The following is a 17627-nucleotide window of genomic DNA, read 5'->3' as shown; positions in this document are numbered from 1 at the left end:
CAGCACGGAGGGGAATCCCAAACAGAATCAGCACGGAGGGGAATCCCAAACAGAATAAAGAGAACTACTTTGGCGCAAGCCAGAGTGCAGCGGACATCGGAGATGACATGTGGAAACAACATTAATGTTTATTCAACATTTCGTGCAAAGAATATCCACAGAAATGACCAGGAGAGGAGTTAGAGCGAAATTCCTACCGCAGTATACCCGGTAACTTTTCAGCTGTTAATCGTTATGTGACATAAGTAGGTTATAATGATATTCATTTGGTCAGGACTTCACGCTGACACTAGCCACGTGCATTGCAGATAGATTGTAGTAAAACATTGATTAATGCCTGGTTTTAAAACGAGTTAACTGGACTTGTAGCCATTATTTTGTGCCCATTGTTGGACACCAAATGGAACCCGATATATGTAGGATTTCTGTTGGCTAGTGTGTGGTCTCAGGTTTTGAAAATGGGCCGACAATCAGCGGACAGTTCTAAGATCGTGTAGTGTGAGCTGGGAATTACTCTAAAGAAATGAGGAAGGGAGGGGTCAATAGAGGCGATAAGCCGATAAATTTAAGTGAGGTCGATAACTTTAATTTATTGTGCGATTAATTGATTTATTGTTTATCAGGACAGGCCTACTAACTACATTTGCTCAATTACATATACTAGAGTAACTTTTTGAACAACAAATGTACTTTTAGGAGTACTTTTACTGTGCTGAACTTTTTACTTTTACTCAAGTAATTTTATTATGAAGTATCAGTACCCTTATTGGTAACACTTTATTTGAACAAAATTGTAATTTTGTCTTTAAAATACCAGAATTTACACTGAACTTTATATTTTGGTCCATCTAATTGTGTAATTTTTAGATATTAAATAGTTGATAACTTGATCAGTTACTTTTTACCAAATACATTTTTACAAATTTCTTAGTCAGCTTCTTTTTACTTTTACTTGATTAAAAACATGTTGAAGTACTACTTTTCTTACTTGAGTACAATCTTTGGGTCCTCTACCCACCTCTGGAGAACAGTAACCAAATGTTGAAGCGTAGACCAAAAACACAGGCATACTAACGTGGGCAAGCTATACATCCACAAAGAACTACTTAAATTATATATAGTAATATTTACTTTATATACATACAAACATGTTTATCAGTGATAGACATAGCAAGTAACTGGAAAAACTGTATAAGTTTTAAGGTATTTTTGTAGTTTATTCATTTTTGATTAATGAAACTGCATACCACCCAGGTTCATTAACGAGTTTCAGGAACCGACCAAATCCCTTCAGTGCTATTACCTTGAGAAATAATGAGATTTGGTTAAGTATAAAGACAGGCTTTAATGCCAAAAAATGATCAAATATTACAAGCCTTGCAAGTCATACAAATGGAACATATACAGAGTTACATTCCAGCATTGAGCCACACTTGGCACACCTTAGGGGTGACCCCAAGTGAGGCAAACATTGTAGCGCGAGTTTAGCTTTTATCCACTGTGCATTCTGCACACACCCTAAAAGGTACTGTCATCAATTTCAGTCTGGTCGGTTATTTATGATTGGCGACAGTCACATGAAATATGATTATGTAAGCTGCAGTGTGTGCGTGTAAGCAGATAAGAGAGAGGAAAACAGAATCTATAACAGTATAAACCTAAATAACACCTTGCTTTGTACTAGAGATATGAACGGCCATTAAAAAAATATACCGTCACAGTTTTCTTCAAATTTCTTCTTCAGTTTAATGTTTGGTACAACTATTTTCCATGTCTTCATGAGTGTGTTAGGCAACCACAAAATACAATATAAACCAGACAGATATAACCACACACTGCTCACCTTAATGGCCTCTCTGGACGGACAGCAGTGGTGGATGTAAGGAAATGGAAAGATGGCCTCCAATGCAGATCTCCAAGGCTTGCCATTCTCATTCTCTCAGCTCAGCAAAACAACTCATTCTTCGATGCTCCATAGAATTGCCTCTAGAGTTCCAACGTCTGGCCAACCGGAGGATTCCCAAAGCTTCAATTGTAAGCCAACGTTAGCGGCTGCTTTGTCCAAACTATGAACACCCAGACAGTGAACCTCAAAGTCCATGAGAGCTGCTAACTGAAACATGTTCTATCTGAGCGTCCACACAAAAAATAATAAAGTCAGGAGTTATAACATTATTTTCCAAAGAAGTTGCCAAGCTCCGGCTCACTGATAAGCCGGTGGTAGGTTGCCATCTTTCTTGAAGCAAAGCAGGCACATGCAGAGGGGGGGGCTGGGAATGCTTGAGCACCTGCCCCTTTGGCTCCTTGCCCCCAAGTGCCCTTTTGGGCTTTTTTTTTTATTTTTTTATTTAATATTATTTCCTAACCCTCTTCTGACACATAATAACATGAACTAAAATTATTTGGTTTTTTTGTTGGGGTTTTTTGTACAAGATAATAAGCCCTCCGGTCTCCTTGTTACCTTTGACCTTTTGCCCGTCATGCATGACGCAGTTGCCTCTCGCACAGTGAGATAAGGCGGCTAACTGGAGCTCAATGTAGCGAACGTTCTAGATTACAGAACAGTTTTTGGTGAATTAAAAAAAAAAAGTTTTTGGTGAATAAAGTGGAGTAGACTTGCTACTTGTCAGATGACGGGAAACAATGAAATATCGTTTCTGCTTCAGCGCTTTAAGCAGAGAGGTAATGAAATACAACAGACACTGACAGGCCTCTACGTCTGCCTTTCTCTGAAGAACTACTGAGTGGGAGGAGACAGCCAGGTGAGGAAAAACTGTTCCTATCGATTCAGTATTTTTATCATACAGACATTAGGCTGTTGTTGTGCTATTAGCTAGCTGCTAGCTAACAACTTTGCTAGCAAAGCAAGACAACTAAAAAGCTTCTTACCTGTATCGTTAATGATGGCAGTCATTCTTCAGTATCGCTTATGCAGTAGGGGCACATCGCCCATCCAAAACGTATCATCTCCATAATGGATATATGTCCGATCTTCTAATTTCCTTTGCTGCATAATGTACATCGCATTTATTCTAGCGTTAGGTAAATGTATCTTGAAGGAGAATAGCACTTAAATAAAAGTCCAACAAGGATATTCATTTAGAATTAGAAATACCTCACCCTGTATTACCGTGATAGATATAATGTATGTAATAAAAGTCATTAATGAAGGGGAAAAAACTCAATCCAGACTTTAAGTAAGTTTAAGGTCTGGTTCACAGGGTGTTTAAATACAATAAAATTGTAATCAAAACTTTTAGAATTGTAATGATTCCTTTTTTAAAAACAAAAAGTTTTGTTTAAAAAAACGTATTTTTAAATTAAATAACTCATTTTTGTCTCGTGAACTTAAAGGTTATTTGCCAAACAAACTTTTATTTGCACACATCAGAAATCTTTTGTTGTGATTTTAGGCCCTGCCCATGACATCATGTGAGAATCACAAGCAAAACTTTGAGTCACAAACAAAAACTTAGAATAGCAAGAAAAGATTTATGACAAGAGCAAATAAGTTTGTTTTTGCAAAAAAAAAAAAATTCACTTCATGAGACAAAATTGTGTGATTTTAATTTAAAAAAGGTTTTTTAAGCTAAACTCAGTAGGCTTTTCTCATGGTGACATGCATCAACAATTCAACTTTTGATTTTGTTTTTTCCATTTTTCTGCATTTCCACCTTAAAGTTTGATGCAGCTCTGCTTTCCTGAATGGACCATCTTCATCTCCACTGCAAGTGTAGCAAACAGGCAGCTCTTTTTTATAGATTAGTCCACTAAAATGTTGCATTGTGCCCTTGTTTATATTTTTAATAGTGTAATTCTGTAAAGACAAAATATGTCTGGTGGTCTAGCTCTGATTTACAATTTCTTGCTAAATTGTGGGTTTGAATATTGCAATACTTTCCTATAACAAAATAGACCTGCAGAAAGAAATTACTAATAAAATATCTTACATATGGATAGTTGTATGGTCTATATATTGATTTTCCTTAGCTTTGATTGTATATCTCAGAATTTTGTAATTTATCATTGTTTATTAAACTCTGAAAGCTGTGTGGCTTTGTTAATATTCTGTCCTAGAAGGCGGTTAGATGTGCCCTTGGTTTTTGTTGAGCACCTGCCCCTTTAGTGGTCTCTGCACGGCCCTGAAGCAAAGTATGGTGCAATGCTAACCAACCAATTGGGAGAAGTTGTAGCCTGATGATGCCACACCTCCTCATTATCATATTATCATATTATCATTTACCCTTTTCCCAGAGACTGGGATAGATATAATGTATGTATATCTATCTGGACTGGGAAAAGGGTAAATGAAAAGAGGAAAATTGAAAAAGGGTAAATTAAATGGAAAATTTGAAAAGGATAAATGAAAATAGAAAATTGAAAATGGGAAAAGGATAAATTAATAAGGACAATTAGGAAGTGAAAAAAATAAATGTATAAATGAATGCCAATTACTCATTTTTTATTTCCCTATTTATTTATTTATTTATTTATTTATTTAATTTGCCTGAAATAGCTCTCCATATGTGTCGGTGTACAAATGTGAATGCAAATGGGTGAATATTACTCAACTGTAAAGTGCTTTGAGCGGTCAAAAATGAATGGAAAAGTTAAATATAAGTTTGGAGTTGTCAGTTTACCATACGCAACAAGTTATGATAAAAACAAGTCATTCAATTGTTTTACATGATAATTTCAAAGATATACATGCATTGTCCTGGTTTCAAAATGTATTTAAAGCAGGTCTGGCTGCAGCTGCAGTCAACTACAACACACGCCCGTGTAAAACTCATTAACCTACTTAACCGCTAAGTCAGGATGCCATACAACTGTTACTAAAGTGTATGATGATCTACGTCATGATTCTATGTTGCTAATTTAAAAAATTATATGGTAATGGGATGTCTGACAGATATAGCCATGAGTTTGTGCTAAGCATATGACGATCTGACAGCGTATGCTGACCTGACAGAACACTCTTCTTTGTTCTTGTAATCCTCTGCATACACTGCAGTAGCTATCATTATTTTATTTAATTATGTACATTGATATTTTTTAATTAAATAAATAAAACACAAGAACGAAGGAGCACACAGAGCATGCATATTGCTCTCTGATTGTTTTCATTCAAAGTGGCAGTTTTAACGGTAGTCTGCCATGGTGTCAGACTGCCTGGCTTCATGTAGCAGGAGAGAGGGTGAGAACAGTCACGGTGAGCGTCTTGTGCTTGGTTACTTCTTGCTTGTTGCTCCTTGGTCAGTGTTCATAGTTGAGCATCAGGGCATTACCTCAATTGCTATGTTTAATGGTGCAGACAGTGGTGGTTTCTTACATGAGCAATATGGGCAAACACCCAGGGCATTATCTTTTTAGGGATGGCACGAGACCACCGTGGATCGTAGCACAGAGATGGAAGCAAAGCAGAACAAAGGGTTTGTTCTGCTTTTAATACTGGTAAAATGTATTAAGTATTTAATATCTAGGTGTTTTTATGGGAATGTGGATCTTTCAGATCAATTTGAGAAGTAATTTTGATCATATTTCACATTTTATCGTGTCATGTAGCGTGGGCTGCTGGTCTCGACTTCCCTCGGTCTTGGTTTTGACTTGGTCTTGGACCCTAAAAGTCTTGGTCTTGTCTCGGTCTCAATACACTCTGGTCTTGGTCTTGCCTTGGTCTCGGGTTAGGTGGTCTTGACCACAACACTGCTAAATACATAAACCTGAGGATTTTGCATTTAAAATATATATGGTTTTTTACACCAACGAATATGAATAATCTAAGGTTTATTTGATAAGTGTGCATGAAAATGATCTAAAAACAGTGAGTGCAAATTTGTCATGTAAAAAAATTACATAAATCATAAAAGTTAGCGGTAAATATTTCTGAGTGCAGAATGGCTCCCGGATGGCTCCGTGATGAGGAGTTCCAGGGACATCCCACTGGGAGGAGACCCACAGGAAGACCCAGGACACACTGGAGGGACTATGTTTCTCAGCTGGCCTGGGAACGCCTTGGGATTCCCCCAGGAAAGCTAACCAAAATGGCTGGGGAGAGGGAAGTCTGGGCCTCCTTACTTAGGCTGCTAACCCCACAACCCGACCCCGTATAAGCGGAAGATGGATGAATAACTTAGGACCAAAATACATTAAAGACCTGTTGTACAAACTTTCCAGACCACTCAGGTATTCTCATTCAAATCTACATTGCATCCCCAGAACCAAATATGAAGAAGCAGCATTCAGTTTTTATGCTCCTATAATCTGAAGTAAATTTACCAAAAAATGGAAAATGCTAAAATGCTGAGTTCCTTTTAATCAATGCTAACAGCCTATTTGTTCAGAGCTGAGTTTGACTTATAACTCAAACCTAATCTGTCATTTTTTCTTATTCTATAACTAATATAATTTTTATTTTGCTTGTTGGTTGATTTATTTTCCTTCTATCATGTAAAGTACTGTAGCTGTCTTGCATTGCTTTAATAACTGTGTTTTCTAACTGACATCTTAATATTTGCCTCAAGAAAGCAATCAATGATTCTAAACTTCCACAACCATATCTGCTGTGTCATGCTTAAATGATTACTGCCCCTTCACAGTGATATTATAATAATGACACACTATGAGCAGTTTCTTTACACACAACACAGCCAGCTTTCTTTGCACTGAAAAATCTGTACCAGTTTACCTACCGCCCGAACCCATCTACATATTCTCTCATTTCTTGCCAGGCTGAGAAATTTATTCAAGAGTCCCTGCACTCCATCCAACTTTAGTTTCAGTCATAGTTGAAACACCTTCAGAACCTCCTCATAAACGTTTAGAACTTCTGGCTTCAGGAAAACTGTACTGCAATATGAAAATCGAAACACCAAGCTGGAAAAATACTGAGCTTTTGCTAACATTATAGACTTTATATTGTTAGTTATTTAGTGCATTTTCAGCTATGCTTTTGTGTGTTTTAACAATTTTCTCAGAGAAAGACTCTTGTTTTATTGAATACTATAGTTCTGATAAGTAAAATGCTAAAATTGAACAATGGGTACTTTTTAGGTCACACAATCCTTGCTGCAGAGAGATGAAAGCTACACAGAAACCTTAAAAAGAATTTAAACTATCTGAAATCATGTGCTATCAGCTTTCTGACAAATTACAGCTTCAAAGAACCCTTTCTTAAAATATATCTGGCACAAGATAATACCAATAAGTTTTTTGCAACACAATTAGAATATGACTTTAAATTCTCATCTCCCCCATTGCTGGACAATCTTGTGTTTGTTTCATAAACCCCCCATATGAGACAACATAAAACATTGAAATTCATAAAGAGGTAAATAGAACTACAAATTGTATCTTATGCTTCACTCATTTTAAACTGTGATCTCATATTAGAAAGATAACCAGTGTGAATCAAAAGTACATCAGCTCCGGCGGTCTGATAACCCCTTGTTCTCGTCAGCTGGCCTTCATACTTTAGGACAATCTCTCGAGCCTGCCTAAAAAAGCAAACAGATAAGTGAAAGATGTTTATTTAAGTGGGCACTTCTTGTGGTTGTCTGTGTTGCACTAGATCTAAAGAAACCTTTAAGTGAAGACACAGTTGTCAATGACTTCTTGGGTTGCTACAGTCACAGATGTTAACACAATCATAGTGACATATTGTGAAGTTCAACTGTGCTAAACCAAAGCATGAATATGTGGACTTTCCCTGTTGAAACTTGATTCTGTAGAAATAACTTATGGTCTCAACAAGTAAAAAAGACAGTGGAGAAAGTAAAAAACTCCCAAAGTACAACTTGAAGACAATATTAAGAATGACATACACTGAAAGAAATAACTCTTTGGATTAACATAAAAAAATCATGGAAAGATTTTCCACCTGATTACTTTGCTTTATTTCAGCACTATATAATTTTGTTATTCCAATTTAAAGCAAATGTGTTGGTTCAACTTAATTTATTAAGGTTATTCCAATTTAAAGCAAATGTGTTGGTTCAACTTAATTTTTGTGGTTGATTCAACTTATTTACTTTAGTTGGACCCAATGTAATTTAATAGAACCAGACCAACTAATTTTACAGTGATACCTTCACACTACTTAATTAAGTTGATCCAACTCATGAAAATTAAGTTAGCTGAACAAACATGCTTCATGCTGAAAGAAAGCTATATAATCGTGTGGAAAATCTTTCCATGATTGAATTATGTTAATTCAAAGACATTTTCTTAAGTGCTATTAAATGAAGTGTTTTAAGACCACACTGAAAGAAGAAAGAACACTCAACAATGAGAAAAAGTACAACATGAACTGTATTTTCAAAATTGTTATCCATTTTCTTTTTACACAGCACCAAAAACAGCTGAGTTGAAAGTTGAAATAAACAACAAAAGGTCAGTTTTGTTTTTCCAGAAAAAAACTGGGCTGTGTTTAGCATAGATCAAATTCTTAACAACATAAAAAGTGTCAGTAAATTCGCTCAACTTTGCGAACTGTAACAGTTAAAATTTAGTTTTCCATTGCGGTCTTTAGAAAAACATGTAAAGATAGATTGCCCAAGTTGTTCATCACTTCCACCCCGTCCAGGAGAATCCCAACATCCTCAATGGCATCGCCAGGCTCTGCACTCTCCGGTCGGATAACAGATTCCACAGACAGTCTCGGCCATTTGTGCACCTTAATGATGGGAACATGGGTTCAAAATCCAGCAGTATACTATAAGGTCACATACTTGAAAACTTAGCTAAATTCAAATGAAGTCACAACGAAAGTGATCAGTGGCTTGCAGCCTATTTGAAAGATCTTTAAAATTGTTATTCTCCTTTCATTATGCCATGACTAAAATTAAGTTTAACATTTTATTTAAACTTCTAACTGAAGCTGTCACCTAAGAAATATTTATGTCTGAAACAAGGGTTCAGTATAGGGGGATATACTGTGAAAAATCTATTTCCTCTGCCTTCTCCCAGTGCTAGAAAAAACCAGTCAGTGGCAGGAGAGTTTTAGTGCTGTCAATCACAATCTCATGTCGCTGCTCATCCTTCTTCCCCCTTGCTCTGTACTAATCTGTAGCTAGCATAGGGCTGATAGCAGCTCATATCTACTAGACAGAGAGAGACAACACTCCTTACAGTTCCACATCCCCACGCAAATAAAGACAAATAAAACTGACTTGCCAAATACAAGTTCAGCTGAACCCTTATGATCGCTCTATCTCTAGATTCAGTCATTTTAGATCTGGCAAAACTTACCATTAGCTACTGCAATCTAAAACTTGATGGCCGATGACCCCCTTCACCAGAGCTTATGTAGGTGGATAACAGACAGGTGATGTTCTGAAAGAGATCAGATTTTCAAACATTAAAATATGTAATTCACCCTGAGCAGAGTTGTATCTGAACATTCAAACTTTTAGTACAAGTCTCTTGAATGCATCATGAATCAATCAAATTTTATTTGTACAGCACATTTCAGCAGAAAGGCATTTCAAAGGGCTTTACATAATTAAAAACAGAAACACACAGTCATGCAGCATTTAATAAACAGTGAAACAGATAAAAAGTAAAGCCAAAAACATTAAAAACATTGAAGACATTAAAACCGCACTAAGCCTAATTTAGCTATAAGCAACTCTAAACAGGTGGGTTTTAAGTTGAGATTTAAAGGCACCCAGTGTTTCAGCTGTTCTGAAACTGAATATAACCACTGGGCACATGCAAGCATGTATGTGCAGAACAGTGGTGACTTGAACATGGTAGAAAGCAATAAAAATATAAAACATAAAAATCTAAACAAAAACCTCAACATTTCAAAATTAAACAGATAAACTTAAAAATTGTTTTTGAACTACAATTATTTGGGGAAAAACAAGTACAATAACAAAATACATCTTTAGAGCAGAGGAATATATGTATTTAAAAAATAAGAAAGCTCAAGTCTGTTCATGGACTAATAGGAATAATGGACAATCCTCTGAGTGTTTCAGCCAGAAAACAATACTAGAAATCCATAGTTAGCAGGTGGACATTTATGTGGACATTGGAAACACATTTAAAGCTCTAACAGCAAAGGCCTCCGCAGGTTCCTCTGACTCAAATTTAATACTTTTTATTATTAATAAATTAAGAATCTGTATTACGATAGAAAGCCACAAAAGTGTGTGTGCATCCAATGTCCACTCTGCATTTACCTACATAATAACAGTACTGAAATCAAATAATAATAAAAAAAAACATTTAAATAGACTTATGTTTGGCCCCAGTGTTTAAAATCCACTAAACCTCAGACTTCAGAGTTTGTATGGCACCAGATGCTGAATTTACATCAGTGCAACTTTTTTCCAGGGAGTTTTAACAACCTGAGGAGGAGCAAAACTGTGACATTTATGGGGTCCGTTTTTTGTCTTGACAGCAGCTTTGTGACCCTTACACTGCTTCATGTGATGTTAGCATGATTTGAGTACATCAATTTACGGTGGCCGACAGGTGCAAATGCGCAGCAAAAGAGAAAACATGCAAACAAAAGAAAAGACACCCCCCCGAATCAAATGCAGCAAACAAAAAAGAAAACACCCCCGAATTAGAAAACACCCCCGAATCAAATGCAGCAAACAAAAAAGAAAACACCCCCGAATTAGAAAACACCACCGAATTAGAAAACACCCCCGAATTAAATGCAGCAAACAAAAAAGAAAACACCCCCGAATTAGAAAACACCCCCGAATTAGAAAACACCCCCGAATCAAATGCAGCAAACAAAAAAGAAAACACCCCCGAATTAGAAAACACCCCCGAATTAGAAAACACCCCCGAATTAAATGCAGCAAACAAAAAAGAAAACACCCCCGAATTAGAAAACACCCCCGAATTAGAAAACACCCCCGAATTAAATGCAGCAAACAAAAAAGAAAACACCCCCGAATTAGAAAACACCCCCGAATTAAATGCAGCAAACAAAAAAGAAAACACCCCCGAATTAGAAAACACCCCCGAATTAGAAAACACCCCCGAATGAAATGCAGCAAACAAAAAGTGTTGAAAACGGAAGTGCTCCAGACCACTATGCGGAGTCTAACAAAAAATAGCTGTGTCCGAATTCAGGCTCTGCATCCTTTCAAGGGCCCTGAGAAACTGATCCTTCGAAGCATAGACATAATAAAAGAGTACACCCTCCCCCCCACGATTGGCTGCTCCGGCGCAAATACACTTTGCTTTGCTCAACCAAAACAGCAGAAGATGCCTTCAGCACTGCGGAATATTGTTGATCGGATCGACGGACTACTGACGTGAGGGCTCGACAGACTTTTCGCAAGTAAGATGGACATATTACTGTGTATTTTTGTGATTAGAATATTACTATACTGTATTTATGTCCACTGGCGAAATACCAGCTAATGCTAGCTATAGTGCTTGGTGTTCAGCCCCCGCTCTGACAGCTAACCGAGATTCCGTAAATCTTAAAATGTTTGTCATTCTCCAACATTTAGATTATCTGATATAAGAGCCTACTATAGAAATGAAACAATATTATAAAAATCATAACATTCACCAGCAAAGTTTACACAGATGACAATGGCTATTATTTAATTATTTAACTCAGTCAACGTAAGATAACTCGAAAATGTCCCGTTTTTGTTTTGAAGGTTTCCTACGACGTGAGGAAGAAGGAAGAGACAGATTCACTGCACAGCACGGATGAATCTCGTATCGGATTTTGGACCCAATCTCAGCTGCTGAATCACTCTTAAACCAGAACTCGTAGGCTGGAAAACATTATATATATATATATATATATATATATATATATATATATATATATATATATATATATATATATATATATATATATATATATATATATATATATATGTGTGTGTGTGTGTGTGCGTGCATAATCATGCATAGCCTAATGTATATTATTCAGTATTAATGATTATTTATTTATGTTTGTATACTTATATAAGTATGTATTGATAAGACGAGAGCGGTTCATTAGGCGTCTGTCCTTTTATTATGTCTATGTGAGAAACGGCCCGGTCTACAGAAGACGGGTCCTTCGAAGGGCACGAATATGGACGACCAGAAGAGAGAAGCTGTAGCCTCCGGCTAGCTGCCTAGCCTCCATCTCGGCGTTATGTTGCTTAGCAACCGTGACAACGTGAAGCACAGAGCAACGAAGTAAAAAAAACGGACTCAGTTGTTTTTTACTCTTTATTTCTGTATTATTCTTCACCTTTTGTAATAAAAGTTGTTCCATAGTAAAAAGAAAATCTGTCTGATTCTAAAATGTTTAATGTATACAAGGGATATTATTCATTTTCAAATACTCTCCAGATCTCAGGTAGTAAGACATTACAGTTAAATAAACTATGTTTGAAGGCTTAACTTTAATCAGTCAAACCCATTTGCTCAGGAATAAATTAAATACTTTATTAATATCTACATGGAGCGCCCGGCCAGCTGACAGCTTGCGAGTGAAGCTGGCTGTTAATGCAGCGGGAGAAGACATCTCCGAAAACGTCGGAGCAATATTGGAAGTAGGTGATTTATTAATGAACCGAGCAGATATTTCAGATCTATACATCTACATTCTCGCCTAAAAACATTGTAAAAAATAAATTTGTGTAATTTTAAGTGTAATACAGCAAAAATTATTTTGTCGCCATTGCTGCTTTTCTGAACACCCGCTTTAAAGGATGCAGAGCCTGAATTCGGACACAGCTATTTTTTGTTAGACTCCCCCTAGTGGTCTGGAGCACTTCCGTTTTCAACACTTTTTGTTTGCCGCATTTCATTCGAGGGTGTTTTCTTTTTTGTTTGCTGCATTTCATTCGGGGGTGTTTTCTAATTCGGGGGTGTTTTCTTTTTTGTTTGCTGCATTTAATTCGGGGGTGTTTTCTAATTCGGGGGTGTTTTCTAATTCGGGGGTGTTTTCTTTTTTGTTTGCTGCATTTGATTCGGGGGTGTGTCTTTTCTTTTGTTTGCATGTTTTCTCTTTTGCTGCGCATTTGCACCTGTCGGCCACCGTATCAATTACATAGAAACGTGACCGAACATAGAAAAAAATGTTTTTTTTAAAAAGTCTGATGATTTTAATTTGCATCTTTTTATTTCGATTTTTATTTTGATTTAGACGGATGAAAATAGACTGAATCTTACCTTTTTCAAATTAAGCAGATCCAAATCAGGAATCTTCCCGCTTCTCTTGAAAGAACAGTTTGAAGTTTTCCCAGACACAAGATCTCGCGTGATCTCGCTAGCATCTCGCGTGATCTTCCGTAATCTCGCCAGTGTCTCGCGTGATCTCCGGGTCTCGCTAGACCCTCTTCGGCGGGAGATTAGTCTGACTAAATTGAATCACGTTGTCTCAACTTGAATACATTTTATTAACGCTAGGTTGTTGAATTTTATGTTTATTTGACGTGATTTTGTCATATTTGCCTTTGAAACATAAAATTATTCTGTTAAACATGTTATTTTTTATAAATGCAATAACCACTTCTATTCAGTTGTGCTTTGACACAAGCATGGAGCAAGCAGGAAATGGTGCAAATGTTAGAAAAACGCTGATTAATTACCAGCTAACCATCACTTCATGTGATGTTAACACATGTTAGCCACTGACATGAGTACATCAATTACATAGTGTGAAGGTATCACTGTTAAATAAGTTGGTTTCAACTAAATTTGCATTCATCTTAATCAAGTAAAGTCAATTATTTGGTCCAAAACATTGCAAATTAGTTGGTCTGGTTCTATTAAATTACATTGGGTCCAACTAAAGTAAATAAGTTGAATCAACCACAAAAGTTAAGTTGAGCCAACACATTTTCTTTAAATTGGAGTAACAGAATTACATAGTGCTGAAATAAAGCAACGTAATCAGGTGGAAAATCTTTCCATGATTTTTTTTTATGTTAATCCAAAGAGTTATTTCTTTCAGTGTACATAGCAACACTGATATGTGCACAATCCTGCCAGGAAAATTTAGTATTCTCTAAACTGCAGCTGGCGTTTTCCTGGCACGAAAAACAATCATCTCGCAGGGCCTCGTGTGATTTCCCATGATCTCGCGGGATCTGCCGTGATCTCGCTCGTCGCCTCCAGCACAAGATCAGTCTGACTATAATGAATCGTGTTATCTCAACATGATTCAATTTCATAAACGTTAAGTTGATGAATTTCTTGTTTGTTCAACATGATTTTATCACGTTTTTGTTTAAAACATGAAATTATTGTGTTAAAAGTACATGATATTCTTTTATTAATCTAATAACCCCCTAAGTTCATTTTTTTGAGTGTACTGTAGTGAAAAGCAAAAATAAATATTCAGCAACTTATTTGGAGGCATTTCCTGCACAACCAAAACTGGAGTGATTTCTCAAAACTATTGTTTCCTCTCTGATGACCATGACAAAAACACATATTTTCTCCAGATCTCCAGATTACCCTAACTCTTCTCTCTCAGTTAGCAACTAAGTAACTAAGCAAAATGCACTAACGACATGGTAAGATAAACAAGTCCATCTAGTTTGGCAGGTGTGAACATCATATTCCTTTTGCCACTTTATCAATTAACCTATGGCGTATTCTGTCATGAATGACAAACTACAGATTCTAATCAGGTTAATAAGTGTATTCTTTAATATGTTTTGCTTGCTACAGCACATAAAAAACATAAATAATTGGCCATCTGATCAAAAACTTGTATTTGCACCAGTGTGATCGGAATCAGGTGTTTCAATCACTTCTACAACCACAGATGTATAAAATTAAGCACCTAGGGATGCAGACTGTTTTTACAAACATTTGTAAAAAATGGGACGCTCTCTCACACATCCCTTTTCTCTTCCAACATGACTGTGCACCAGAGCACAAAGAAAGGTCCATAAAAATATGGACAGCCGAGTCTGGTGTGGATGAACTTGACTGGCCTGCACACAGTCCTGACCTCCACCTGATAGAACACCTTTGGGACGAATTAGAGTGGAGACTGAGAGCCAAGCCTTCTTGTCCACCCAAAAACACATTCCTAAACCTTGTGGACAGCCTTCCCAGAAGAGCTTAATCTGTTCTAGCTGCAAAGTGTGGACCAACGTCATATTGAACAATATGGATTAGGAATGGAATGCCACTTAAACTCATATGTGAGTCAAGACAGGTGTTTTCCTATGTGCATCCTTGCATTGTTTGATCAAAGTTCAGTAAACAGTTTTAAATTACAGTCAAAGAAAAATACATGGAATTAGACTAAACTGTTAATATAAGGCTGATTTTGTAGTAATTTTAGAATAAAAATGTAAGATGTGAAGTACAGTCTATGGCTGCAGCTGCAGCAGAAGTAATCACAGTCATTCTGCCTCAGTGGAAAAGCGCAGACTTGCAACCCATCCCTGATGAAGGTAATAAAACCTCTGCAGTAATAACAAACTGCCCATATAAAACCTGTTAGCCATGGCACATACTCAGCACATCTTATTTTAGACGCTCTCTATCTATTCAAGCACTTTTTGGAAGAGCTTGTTCGACAGAGCCTAAAAGCTTTAGTTAGACATTTAAGGTATTTTTTGATTCCTTGGATATCTGATGTGCATGGTTTTATCTAAAACCCATGGACACAGAAACTAAAATACACTGCAGTAATTTCTTACTTGTTTTAAATGTGCCTGACAATGCATTTTATTACACTGACCATACTAAAATGTCAAAATATTATTTTGGTAAAATTGGCTGCTGTAGCTAAAGTGATTAAGAGATAAAAACTGCTTTAATAAAGCTAATAAAACATGCTATATTAACAAAATAAATAGTTATAGAAGAAAATGTTGGGCAGTTAAAATACTAAATGAGTTTTTTTTTAGATTAGGAACACGATTTGGCTATTCAAGTTTATGTTCTCAGATGGATATTTTCTTTTTTAGTTTTAACACAAACAATAAAAGTCAGAGAGGACCTTCTTGTGCAACATGTGTGACACTTTTTGCTGCAGAAAGAAAAAGACTAGAAGAAAGAATAAATGATGCAAACATAAAACCAGCAGCTAAACAAAGGATACTTTAAAACTTTGAGCTTGCGTCTCATTGGCCAGGGTCTGGAGCGAATGTTGGCAATGATCTCTTTTTGGTACTGAATGTTCTGGAACATTTCTTCAGGGTCATTGCTGTCCACTTCCTTATCATCTCCACCTTCTTCATCCGATGAGCTGCAGGATATGGGCACAATAAAAACCACTGCCAAGTAAATTCATAAAAAAAAATCAACGTAATAGCAACATCGTTGGCTTACGTATAAACACTGTTGATATAAATATTTATCACTTGTGACAGACTTAAGACTTAGATAAATTTGAATACAATAATTAGAAGGTGCAAGAATACAGAATGTTTGTGAATGGGCATGTTGGCAGCCCTATAAAGAGAAAAACTGGAATTTTTATTATTATTCTGTCTGATTATATTAATTTGAAGAGACAGGCTACAGTCTATTAAGGCAAAAAAAAAAAAGATCTAGAACAGAGTCATCTAAATATAGAACAAAGTCACATACGTAACAATGAAAAGGAACAGATTAAATTATAAGAGCAACTCACCCCTGCTGGTGGTCTCGGTAAGCAGAATAAATTCTCCTTGAGTTCTTCCGTACAGTCCTATGTCTTTTGGCAGCAAGCAAGGTTCTACTGCTTCCAACCACAGGTTCAGATGCTGAACTCATCCTAACAAGGTTTGTGTGAATAACTCTGTTGATGATCAATATGTATAAATCAGTGTGTGGACAAATGCCACCTCTCTTCTATGTCTCCTCTGAAAGGTCTGAGCTGGCACTACCTGCTGCTTTGGAGCAACAGCACAGGAGTACAGACCCATGCACACGGTCATCAGTCCAATCACAGCCTGCAGAGACCACTTAAAGGGACAGCACTAGACTCTTCTTCACACACACACACACACACACACACACACACACACACACACACACACACACACACACACACACACACACGCACCGGGTATTAACTGAATGACAACTTGGGCAACTGGTTTAGCTATTATATGTCTATGCATGAGGCTCAATTTACATACTTTTTTAAACAATTATCTTGTGTTGAATCTCCACTCACTCCTTTTAATTAAAGCAGATCAACAATGGGTTATGGGGCTGGAACATAAATGGAGGTTAGACAGATGTCTCTTGTTTGATTGGTGAGTCTTTAAACAGACTCTGTGGACTACTTCTGATCGATGTCTTTCTCTATTACATGATTCTTAAGAGGCTGTTTGCGCCTTGGCCCTGCAACATAGTACAACATAAATGTACGCTGTAAATTACAAAACAGGAACTGAGGGACAAGGACTGTTTGAGAGAGAATGTTATACCTATTAAACAGAACTTTTGCTTATTTATCATTTTGATTTGAAACTACCAAAGTAATTCAATTCAATTCAAAAAACCTTATTAATCCCTAGGGTGCAATTAAAGGAGATTTAATGCAATGTTCAGACAGATAAACTTCTGTGTGGTCATAATTATGAGGCTACATATGATTGCTATGAGTTTTGCTGGCTGATAATCAGCTGCACGCTTTCATAGCTGCAGTCTGTAGCTATGAAAGAGTGCAGTAGATTCAGAATGTG

The 17627-nt window shown here is 36.6% G+C and overlaps 1 protein-coding gene and 1 long non-coding RNA gene across 4 annotated transcripts in view; one reads left to right on the top strand and one right to left on the bottom strand.

The window, feature by feature from the left end:
* tmc3 (transmembrane channel like 3) overlaps positions 1-17149 on the bottom strand; it is a 123810-nt gene extending 106661 nt beyond the window's left edge. For all 3 annotated transcript variants that reach the window (XM_088004041.1, XM_088004042.1, XM_088004043.1), the window contains exons 1-3: positions 16586-17149; positions 16052-16198; positions 7421-7496 (exon numbers count right to left, since the gene is read on the bottom strand). In XM_088004041.1, the coding sequence (XP_087860167.1) occupies positions 7421-7496; positions 16052-16198; positions 16586-16707 (345 nt within the window). In that variant the 5' untranslated portion in view covers positions 16708-17149. The remainder of the gene's footprint in view (positions 1-7420; positions 7497-16051; positions 16199-16585) is intronic.
* On the top strand, positions 9906-12266 carry LOC148160092 (uncharacterized). Its single transcript, XR_015762443.1, has 2 exons — positions 9906-11308; positions 11640-12266. It is a non-coding gene; the product is annotated as an uncharacterized LOC148160092 (long non-coding RNA).
* Positions 17150-17627: the final 478 nt, after the last annotated feature.

Source organism: Poecilia mexicana, unplaced genomic scaffold (genome assembly GCF_051168715.1).
Source record: "Poecilia mexicana isolate PSO_F unplaced genomic scaffold, ASM5116871v1 scaffold_3, whole genome shotgun sequence".
Classification (NCBI taxonomy): Eukaryota; Metazoa; Chordata; class Actinopteri; order Cyprinodontiformes; family Poeciliidae; genus Poecilia; species Poecilia mexicana.
Note: the sequence above shows the minus strand (reverse complement) of the source record. Positions and strands in the feature narration are given on the sequence as shown.